At 36.6% G+C, this 12,360-nt stretch overlaps 1 protein-coding gene across 1 annotated transcript in view; it reads right to left on the bottom strand.

Moving 5' to 3' along the window:
• The window catches only part of LOC114661249 (3-phosphoinositide-dependent protein kinase 1-like), a 105,202-nt gene extending 93,134 nt beyond the window's left edge, over positions 1 to 12,068 (bottom strand). The window contains exon 1 of the mRNA XM_028814463.2: positions 11,926 to 12,068. Within this exon, the coding sequence (XP_028670296.1) occupies positions 11,926 to 11,949 (24 nt within the window). The 5' untranslated portion in view covers positions 11,950 to 12,068. The remainder of the gene's footprint in view (positions 1 to 11,925) is intronic.
• Positions 12,069 to 12,360: the final 292 nt, after the last annotated feature.

Below are 12,360 nucleotides of genomic sequence, written 5' to 3'. Positions count from 1 at the left end.
AAAAAGGTTGAAATGTCAACTCAATCTTCAATCATATAGTTTATTTTGTCATTAAAGTAGAACATCATAAACTTTACTTTAAAATCATTTAATCTACTAGTTTCTCAAATCCCATCATAACTAAAGTAGCATGTTACATGCTTCGTATTCTACGTGTTCTTATATGTACTCTGTGTGTGTGAATCACTACGTGCTTTTTTTATTTTTTGGATTTTATTAAAATCAAACAACATTCCATACAAATAAGTCAATTTTTACAAAGCTAGGTTCGAAACAAATCAACCCCCACCCATGAGAAAGAGAGCTAGGCAAGCAGAGTAAAACTTTAAACTAGTAAAAATAATAGATAAATTAAAAAATTAATAAAAATAAACAGAGTAAAAGAGGGAGAGAACCTGCTTCCTCAATTAAAATGCTTATTCTAAAATGTTATTGATTAGATCCTGCCAGGTTTTGAAAAAGTTTTGTACAGATCCTCTATGTGAGAATTTGATTTTTTCCAATTTCAGATAATATATAACATCAGTTACCCACTGACTTAAAACAGGAGAGTTAGAATTCTTCCAGTTGAGCAAGATAAGTCTACGTGCCAATAGTGTAGTACAGGGGTCTCCAACACATCGCTCGCAAGCTACCGGTAGCTTGCAACCCCTTTCCAAGTAGCTCGCCAAAGGGTTAATAAATCCTACATAAATTTGAAAACTTGATTAGTGAAATTAGGGGTGGGCGATCTTTCCAAAAAATCATATATCTATATATATAAAATTCTTTTCGAGTTTGAAACAGAAAATTACGTATGACCACGCAATATGGAAATTACATAAAACGGAAATTACGTATGACCGCAGAACATATTATAATACAGGAACTAATCACTTCGTTTGTGGACACCATTTTTATATTGTCTTTACGAATTGTTATTATTTGTGTAAAAGTTATTTTACTGATATTAAAAAGAAGTAAACACAAATACGCCGAGAAGTTTTATTTATTTGTCCACGTGACTGTTGCGGAAACTGCTACATTGAAACTTTTTTTTAGTTAGCAGTACTTGATAGTAGAAGAAATGAGGAAAACAGCTTTGCGTCTTTCTACTTTTTCACTACGTCGAACTGTAAACGACGGGTCGGGCAGCGTCCTCTCTTCTCGCACTGTTTGTGACACTTCAAGTGCCCCCGTCAGCTCCTGGGAGAGTGGAAATCTTTGTGAATGAGTGTAATCGGTTCCATCGAAGCAGGACTCTGTTTGTCCCTTAAGGCGAGTTCGGGTCACTAAAACCCCACAACATTCAAGGTTGCTGTTGTGATCAATTATTTTAAGAAGATGGAGAGCTTACATCTAATAAGATGTACAGACCTCTTCATGTAAAGTGTTGGACTTGGGAATTGTTTGGACCTTCTGCCCATTAAGCACGGAAGGGCAGCGTCCACATTTATCAGAATTATTTTTCTCTTAAATTACAGGCACATAGTGCAAGGTTGTCAGACAGAAATTTGGACGATCACATAGAAAATGTAATTTCTATACCACAGCGGTCATGTAGAGCCTTTCAAAACGGATCTACTACCAACAGATGATCCAAATACATTTTAGCTGCTGTTAGTAATACTAACCTGTTGTGTTATACCGCCTTTGAAATGTAGTTTAACCCAAACCACTCCAGTAGTGCTCAATTTATCTTTACTTCTTAAAATGTTAATGTTTTACTGTTTAATAACTTATAGACTACATTTTATTTTTTTCCCTTGCACTCAGTGAGCGAAGCCACTGGGTAATCAACTAGTTATTTATATATATATTATATACACACACACATATACATATACACACACACAATATTAAGTTGAGGGTGCCAATAATTTTGTCCAGCCCGGTTTTTGAGTTTTGTGTGAAATGTCAGATTTGGCTTTATTTCTCTGTTTTTTTGTGTTGTTCCAATGCACATAAAGGAAATAAACGTGTATACCAAAACATTTATAATTGCAACAATTTTCTGGGAGAAATGGTGCATTTTCTGGGAAAATTCCAGGGGTGCCGATAATTTCGGTCATGACTGTGTGTGTTGTGTATATATATATATTATATATATATATATATATATATATATATATACACACACACACACATACTGTACATATACACACACACACATACTGTATATATAATAAAAGCATCAACTTGCTCCCAAAATGTGAAGGCAGACCTGCAGCACATAACATTGATAATTGCTCAGATTACAGAAGTTCCTCTTCACCTCGACCAATTAGTTTCTCCATCTGTTAGGCATCTTATAAGATGAAGCTTCATGATGGTGGTAGTATAAAGTCAAAGCAGACTATAAGGGACAATTCTGCAAAAGGAGTGGTGTGTAAAAAAATAAAAAAGGTCAAATCAGGATTTAAAGTGAAGACAAAGTATTTATACTGGTTCACATTCACCTATATGTTAATTACATTCATCATATTAAATAGCATACTTTTTAATGATGGACTATAGACTGGTACAATAGTTAAATAGTACTCAGGACCATCTAGAGGCTTTTGTGAAAACATATCTGGTTATTGCTTGTTACAAAAATGACAGCAAAGGTTATCCTTTATGGGTGATGAACTCACACACTAATGACATTTATAACGTTCATAGAAAATGGAACCTAACAACTTTAAAAAGTGATATCATGATAAAGAAGGTGCTTTGAAAAATGTGGCAATTAACAAACTAATGTCAGAGCAGGCTATGCAACTGTGTCTTAGTTCACTGAAACCTGCAATTGTATAAAACTGTGAAATGAAAACTGTGGTACTGTAAATATATCCAGTGCCAAGACATGCAGAGAATAAGTTAGTTAATATCTTGTAAAATTCTTTTAAGTTTTGCCATTGCTACATGAACATTAGTGCCTGTGTTTATAATAATAATAATAATGGAAAAATATATTTCAAACATTTAGCATCCTTCCCTCATATTGTCTTATTGATTAGCTTTTGGGTACATTTATGAAATTACATTATTAAGAAGGAGAGATAGTTTTCCAAACTTGTATTTTGTAGTTGTTCTAAATGGTTTAAATTAAACAAACAGAAAAACAATTAATATCCATCTGTTACTCATATATATTCATTTCGAGGAGAAAGAAAAAAAACGATTATCACTTTTATTGTGTAATTTTAAAAAAGGTTTTGCTGAACCAGTTGTTTAGCAAGTGATGTTTCCAGGCTAAGGTTATTAGTTAGACTCATTTAACAGAAATTTGGAGTCTGTAGCCACAATGCATTTACAGTGTCCTAAATTTTCAGGACATATAAAATTATGTTTTCACTCCATAAACCGTGCAGCTGCTAATGATAAAAGCTGATCAGCAGGCAATAAAAGAAAGCAGAGGCCTAAAACATCACGGCACATTACAGTGTTGATGTAAAGCATTTTCATAGTGCGATCATTCTCATCTTTCAAAAACATCTTGCGCTTCGGTATTCTAATATTGTGTGTATGTATATTTATTAGGGCTGTCACAAATGATTGTAGGTCAGCCCTTGTGATTTTGTAGGTGTACAATTCGTGGATTAGTCATCAATAATTGAATAGAAGTTTTACAATCTATTGCTGAAAACTGCCGAGTATGCTGTAGCAGCGTTAATTAAATGGACTGCATATCCCAGTATCCGCGGAAGTACTGTCTTTGGACACCTTTGTTGGTTGCCACTGCCAAGTATGCTGTAGCAGAGTTAATTAAATGGACTGCATATCCCAGTATCTGCGGAAGTACTGTGTCTTTAGACAGCTTTGTTGGTTGCCACGAGGGTTGCTGGGTGAAACACAAGGGTACTAGTTTTAAAAGTGAACCAGCAGAAGCTGAAAGGACCATAATCAGTCGTGTCTTTTTGTTCCAACACTTCTCTGCACAATTGAATTACAACTAAACCTATCTGATTACAGTTTCTCTGGATTTTTGTTCTTGTCCTGTACCCACTTGTCCATATGATTTTGTCTGGGAACAATCCCATTGTATTCAGACCCATTTCCATTTTTAGCTTGTTTCCTCAACACCTGCAATTTAATATCTGAATTAAACCTTAAAAAATAATAAGATTTTTTTAGTGACTGAGTTTACATTTTCGCACCAAAGGAGAGTAGAGAAGGCAACTTGAGCTGACTGCACAAAATGCAAACAGTTACATATAATACTTGTTACAAGGAACCCTTTATTTTCCTTTTCTTTTAATCAATCTAAAATTAATCTGTCGTCAACATCAGCAGATCATGTTGGAGCTTATTAGTGTCATGTAATACTCTGGATTAGAAACAGCAATTTGCCCAATCAGTGCTCTGAACAGCTAAAGAGCAAAATACTGCAGCAAACTTTCTACAGTACATATGCAGTGGCACTAGGACAGCTCAGGAGGGACAAGAATAACTTTTATAGTACAAATGAAGCTTTTCAGATTTGTTACCAAAAGATGTAGCAATTTACAGTGATCTGTGATTATATATACCTAGTATCCCTTTTTGAAAATAAATGTGATAGTATGGGTGACTTTCACTATTGTCCGTATCCACTCATTATGCATAGTATATCTAGTGGTTTTCTCCCTCACTTTCAATACAGGTCATGACAGCTTTAAAACATCAATAAGCAATGTTCATGAACAATGTTAGAACCAATGAAAAGTAAATTATATGGAAGTGTGTGCATTTACCAGATTATGGTAAATCAGCTCTACTTTACAAAATTATTTAAAGCAGACAAATAACTTTCTTAAGCACATATGTAAACTGTGTTTGAAAATAAATTAATGGAATACCTCAAGTTCTAAGCCAACTATCCAAAAAAACTAAACAAATCAAAATTAATATTTTACAAGCATAGTATTTGATTACAATGCCATCCCAAATAAAACTGAAATTAAATTTAAAGCAAACAGATCTGAAATGTATGTTTAAAAATTGTTAAATATCTGTATTACTAGTAGTATATATGAGGCACCTCTACAGAGTCAGTATCCTGGGTTTGAATCCTGCTCCCAGCTGTTGTCTGTGTGGAGTCTGTATTAATACACAAACAATCTTTGAGAAAGAGACCATCCTCTTTGTCACTTTAAATACTGTTTCAACATGTTATGTCACATGTCAGAGTTAAAAATAGGGAGCAATGGGAGGCAAAAATAAAGACAGCAGAAAAAAAAAATCAAACTAAATGAGTTACTGTTTTTTTACAAGGATTTACCTGATATTATTGAATAATAGTAATAACAACAACATTTATATAGCTCTTTTCTCACTGCTCAAAGTGAAACCCACAGGGAGGACCTGGGACACAAACCCATAAACTCCTTACTGCAAAGCAGTAGCATTACCACTGCTCCACCATAAATGTTTTTTTTTTTTTTTAAATATAGTTAAAGCTATTTTCAAGACTTGACAAACTATTGTTTATTTTCAACACTTAAAAAATACACTTAAATCATCACTTAATGATTCTAAATGATAAACTATAAAAGATTTTACTAAAGCATCTAAAATAAAAACATTTAAGCTAAATATTTTAATCAACTGAAAATAATTTTCACAGTTACAAACTCAATATTGCAGTATGCAATTTTGTTTCTCAAAGTGAAAAGTTTATTTTGTACTACACACACACACACATACAGTATGGGGTGACTAGTGTACTCAATGACACCTACCATGCTGTCAAGAGTAGTGTTTTAGCTTGCATTCACTGCCTTCTCTTGACCCAAATTTAGCCTCAGTAAGAACACTGTGACTTGAGCTGAAACGGAAATAAAAATTATTTGGTTCTCTGCCAGTGACACCTTGCACTACTGTTTAACTGCTAAAAGAATAAACCAAAATAACTTTGCTGTGCAACTCAAACCACCATTCACTCCACTCTCATCATTTAACATTGAGTTCCCTTCTTCTGCTCTGAAATAGTGTTGTAAACCTCTCTCACAACACAGTAAAAACATAAGACATTTTGGCATTATCCTGCAGTGAATAAATTTGACAGTTGACATGTTTTAGATTTGGATTTTCATATACTAAAACATAATAAGATATTGTTTTTGGTGTTCTGTTCTGCATGGTTAACCTAATTTGAACGGTAAGAGCTTGATTCACTGAGCTTCAAAGGTTGATTTTGAATGAAATTGATGTATGATTTTACACTTTTTTTTAAAATTTTGACTAGAATAATATTGTGCAATGTTAAAATAAAGGGATTCTATCTACCCATTCTCTGAAATAGGCAAAATTATTATTTACTTAAATACAACATCTGGTTTTGAAAATAAACTGGGATACTCAAAAAAAAAAAAAAAAAAACACTTAAAAAAAGAGGAAAAGCAAAATGGGATTTAAAACAGAAAGGTAGTTGTGCTAACCACTATGCATAAAACAACTGCTGCCATACTAAAGATGTTTATAGGATCTATTAAATGGTATGATGAGTGTGGCCTGTTAGCTAAAGGATTGGACTTTAAAAACAAATAAAATGCTTCAATTCTCACATTTACCTTCAATACAGCACCAAGCTAGTCGATGGACTTTCCCATTGCTTTAATTCTAAAACAAAAAATGTAAATACTAGTAGTTTGAAAACCATATTTGTTTATTGAAATGTTCACTTGCCTTCAACTTGTATAATGATCAATTATATGTTACAGTTAGGCAAATAATACCGTTTACATTTACTTACTACAAAATTACTTCACTCTAAAGTTTTTTTTTCTATTATTTATTGTTGTTAGTTACCAATCCTGACAAAGACTAACTTCATTCCAAATTAAGAGTGTTACTCTTCCATTACTACATTAAGTCCATAAACTGAAAAAACACCACTCTCAAACTTAGTTAATCCAATTCAGGGTGACAGAGAGATGAAACCTACCAGAGGAGCAATGGGTGCAAGGCAGCCCTAGGTGAAACAACAATCTAACACAAGAAGCCCCAAACATAAGACAAAATTTTGTTGTATAAAATTCCGTGACAGAAAATACAGTAACAAAAGTGGCCTTGTAATGTATATTGTATGACATTACCAATGGTAAACAAAAACATTTCAAAAGAAGGGAATTTAAAAATATGACTGAGAACTAGAACTAAGGTATAACATGACAAACTGACTGCACTTTGGCAGAACCCTTATTCATTGTCCATATAATGATGTGAAGGTTGTCAGAGCACTACATGGATGCTAAGTTGGACTGGGACCACAAGTTAAGCTTTTCGTGCACATACAGTACCTGAATGAGTACAGCAAGTCACTGCATTGTTTCATACATGCACCTCGGAGTCCATAGGCTTATTTACAAATCTAAATCTTTTGGGAGTGGTAAAGAACAAACATACTATTTGCACGCTTCCCAGGATATTCTCAAAAAGCCCCTTGGAGAAGGAAGCTGTAGTTAGTGCCGTTCTTTACGAGCTGTGGACGTGAGAACAAGTGCTTTAGACATCAATACACCTATCACTGATACTGAATCAGAAATTATACCCCAGTGTATCTAGCATTGCTCTCAGCAGCAATCCTCATCTAGCATGGTGGAGAGAGAAACCAACCCAATCCCCAGTGATCTCTTTCTGGTCAAGCCATATGTCTGCCTCTGCTACGTCTACACCCAAATATTGAGTCACAGTGGAGAGGTCTCAGATTCATGCAGAGTGATGACATCCTCATTTTTATTTGAAGGAAATATAACATTATAAGTTCCCTGTATGTCGAGTTAGGACCCAGAGCTAATGGGTCAGTAAGGCGGAGAAGGTAGCTCTGAGGCTAAGGATTTGTGCCGGTATTCGGAAGGTTGCCGGTTCAAATCCCTGTTACTGCCAAAGGAGATTGTACTCTGATGGGCCTTTGAGCAAAGCCCTTAACCTGCTATTGCTCCAAGGACACTGTGAAAATGAACAAATTCCTAATACAAGAAATTGAATACGCAGAGAAAAAAACAAAAAAAAAGTATTCAAACAGGAAATGAAAGGACAGCCACTGTTGAAGCAATGTGTGATATTACCTCAGAAAACAAGGTAAGTTTACATTTGGATTATTTTGCAACACTTTAACTTTGTAAGTTTATAGGATCATTGTCATGTGTACAGTGAAATTCTTATTTGCATGTTCTAATCAACATGCAACACATGTTACTGCAGAGCAAATATATTATGCTAATATTGTGCCAGTCAGCAGATTACCCTGAAACTGGACAGGGCTGGGAGCACGTCTGACACGGACCTCTCACACATGTACGCCAAGCTCTGCATTCCATAAACCACAGGATTACTCATGATACAATTTACAAGCCAGGAAAGGTTCAAGAATGCAGGCGGAGACGTTCAGAGTATAGTAAGAATAGAGGCTTCTGCAGAAGATAGCAGTCAACAGTGGATTATGCCGAAAGACAGCATGAAACAGTGGCAAAAAACAGTGGTGCATATGAGTAAAATGACATAAGGAACAGCCCAAGAATAGCCATGGCTAGTTTTCACTTGGTGTTTGCCATTTTATGAAACGTTTCCCATAGTCATTACAGTAGAAAAGTGCTACTTCTCAGAGTACTATCAGTATTAAAAAAAAATACATCCTGTTATATATTGTATAATACATAAAGATAATTTTATTTGAATAAAAAAGAAAACTTACAAAAAAATATGCTAAAACGTGTGTTTACACACTTATTTGAATATATTTTGCAATGTTTTGATTATTAACAACATGTCTAACAATAATTAACTCTAAATAGTACATTTTCTTTATCAAGATTTCACATTGTGGGAATATTCCATCCATCCATCCATCCATTTTCCAACCTGCTGAATCCGAACACAGGGTCACGGGGGTCTGCTGGAGCCAATCCCAGCCAACACAGGGCACAAGGCAGGGAACCAATCCTGGGCAGGGTGCCAACCCACCGCAGGACACACACAAACACACCCACACACCAAGCACGCACTAGGGCCAATTTAGGATTGCCAATCCACCTAACCTGCATGTCTTTGGACTGTGGGAGGAAACCGGAGCGCCCGGAGGAAACCCACGCAGACACAGGGAGAACATGCAAACTCCACGCAGGGTGGACCCGGGAAGCGAACCCGGGTCACCTAACTGCGAGGCAGCAGCGCTACCACTGCACCACCGTGCCGCCCTGTGGGAATATTGTAACTGTGAAATCTGAATCGCAAATGAACTGTATCATGATGGAAAACCTTCAAAGATCAGAAGAGTTTGGGTAGTTGAAAGTTATATCTGAAGTGCACCACTTATAAATGGAACACTGAGAAACACAATGGAACTTTGGATGGTTCTACACGCAATATTGGCCTTTTGACCAATAGTTTCTTTTCCATACCTGTGCAAGTGCCAATACAACTTCTGCTTTTGCAAACCTGTTGCCCCCTTCCCTTCCAGTTGCTCATTTAGTGCTGTCGACTACTCAACAGACCAAACATGTTAAATAAAATACCTACAGCGTGACATGATATATGAACTTCATCAAGCCTTGTGATGAACTAGGCAGACTCCTGTTGCAGATCATGTACTTGGTATGTGTAAATGTGTTGTCACTATTTGGTCAACACCAAGCCTGGTTTCTTCACTTTTCTTTTCCACTAATGTGAGCACTATGAATTCAAAGATAATAACTGCTATTAGGAACACCAGCAAAATGACACCTGTAATTCTTCAGGTACTGTAATCCTTCACTTTAAAGAGCACTACAACTAAATTACAATAAGGCTTAGAAAAGCAGATTCTGAAAATGGCTAATTTACTGATTAGCAGTAAAGTCATTTGAGGTGAAAAACTGGCCAGTCCTAATCATCAGCCAATCAATTGGAGCATCACTAATGTAAATATACTAATACGATTACTTCTTCTATTACTTCAATAAGCCACTTTATAAATGAAAGTTAACACGCATATTTTCTTCACATGCTCTACATCTGGGCTCCAATTCTACGGACAATCATAGTCAGGTTGAAACCTGCATGTCCTCTGCATATCATGGCCTTCTATATTCTTTAGGATGAAATAAGAATGGGGCAAACGTCAACGTCCCGGAGACAGAGAGATACTAACTTAGCATCAACACGAAACACTAAGTAGAAATAAAAAAAAAAAAAAAAAATCACGTTTCAACATACATTTAATACCACTCTGTATGTATGTATGTATGTGTGTATATATGAGACAGAGTGAAAGAGAGAGCGAGCGCAACAGCATGCTCAGTTTAAATACTTGCCCAGCTCATTAAAAGGGTCTCCCATGGACAGAACATACAGAAAGTGGACATTGTACATAGTTTACAATATTATCTTTTCACCAGTTCTTTTCTGTACAATGTTTAAAATTAACTTCATGGATTATGTAAATGTGTAGACTGTAAACATCCATACTGTATGTAAGAACTTAAAGTAAACCATGACTCAGTGTATACTGCTTTTGATCTAAACCCTCCAAAACTTTATAAGGGTACAAGAAAATAGGTCAAAGCATTAATTCAAATCTGATTAAAGCTAACATTTTTACATGATATGCAACTAGGTGAAATTACATTTATATTCAAAACTCCCATTATTCCTACTAATTAACTATTTTAATTCTAAATAATAGCTTCCTGTAAAACTGTAATTTGCAATGACCATCAAAAAAGCCAAGGTCATTCACTAAGAAAATAAAGAATTGATCTACAGCGCGAATATTTTACTGATATGCAAATGTAAGTAACATATTGAAGAGTAAGCAGCACCAGTGAACTAATATTTAACACCAAAAAAAAATATATCGTATGCAAAAAAGGACTAATTTACATAGTACTTCTGATACGTCCGATTAACAGCATAGCTCATTGTTTTAAGAAATACCTCATGTGAAGCCGAGTAACACAGCTAGCTTGAACATAGGAAAACAGCTGACCTGGACAGGACAGGGGAATACAGCATAGTTCCCACCCTTTCGGGCAACTGGCAACGCAGGCCAATAAGCACCTCTAGACAAGTGTCTTGTCTTTAAGCATTTCCGGTAATAAATGTCCTGGCCTTCCTTCAAACTTAACCGAAACTCTGCAACAGAAAACTACATTGTTCTTGATTTCAACAGTGTCAACAAATGCAATCACATATCCTCTCATCTGTTGTTACAGAACCGGCCCTAGGAGTCTAACGGCACAAAAAGTTTTATTTTATTCATATTTGACATTCAGAACGTTAATAATTATAAGGCGCCCACATGAAGAAAGGAGAAAACCTTCGAGGATCGAAAGGGTTCAGGCGACAGAAAGTCACACCTGAAGCGCACCACTTATGAATGGGACATCGAGGAACACGACGGAACTTTGGACAGCTCGGTTATTTTTCCGGGTCTCCTCATAACATTTGCCCTTCTAGGCCAACAGTTTATTTTCTAGACCTTTTCAAGTGCCAACACAACTTCTGCTTTCGCCGATCCGTTGTCCCCATCCCCCTCCAGTTGCTCATTTAGTGTTACCCACTTCTCAACAGACCAACCATGTCCTCCCAATGCCGTTAAATAAGCTATCTGCGGCGGTGACATGATATATGAACTTCAACAAGACTTGCGATGAACTAGGCGGACTCCTGTTACAGTCTGTGTCCTAGGTGTGCGTAAATGCGTGGGGCACTAACAGGTAAACACCAAGCCCGTTTCCTTCACTTTTCATCTCCTCTACTGTTAGCTTTGTGTATCCAACGCCAATATTTGTTTTAGGCAAAGCCAGCTCATCTTTAAGCAAAGTTAAAAACAATTTGCCGGTATTACATAAGTTGAGCCAATTCAGCTGAGCCGTGAAGCCCTTCTGAGAGGGCACAGTAAACGCTAAGGGCCTACACCGCACCTCTTCTGCAAGGCGCAACCTCCCGCACTGCATAACACTTGGCACTAACAGGTAGCTTAAAGAAAACCCTTGTACTCACAATGTGACTAGTGGTTCTTGCCATGGAACTTATTCGCCAATATTTATTCGGTGGTAATAATCACAGAACCTCGAGTAATGGCTGCCTCTGCGCCTTCATCTTCTGGCGGTGACGTCACTTCACAACAATGTTCACGCAGGCGAGCCGCGGGTCCCGCCTCTTTCCCGGCTCGCCGCCGCGCTGTTTGGACTCGCCCTCTGTCAATCTGGACTTCCTACGGGAGATGGGAGGTAAGTAGAAATGCTGCACAGTCACTCTTGCCTGATCTCTGTGGGTTGCAGGGGGCTGCTGTCGCCTTAAGAAGGAAGATAGTGCTTGCTGTGTCATACAATTCGCTTGAAAGTGGCTCGACTGCATTGGAAAGCTTCGCGAAGATATTATTATTATTATTATTAGATGAAAAGTTCCCAGAAGGCAACACCAGGTGGAGAAATA

This window comes from Erpetoichthys calabaricus, chromosome 11 (genome assembly GCF_900747795.2).
Source record: "Erpetoichthys calabaricus chromosome 11, fErpCal1.3, whole genome shotgun sequence".
Lineage (NCBI taxonomy): Eukaryota > Metazoa > Chordata > Cladistia > Polypteriformes > Polypteridae > Erpetoichthys > Erpetoichthys calabaricus.
The sequence above is the reverse complement of the archived record's forward strand: the minus strand, read 5'-3'. Positions and strand labels throughout refer to the sequence as shown.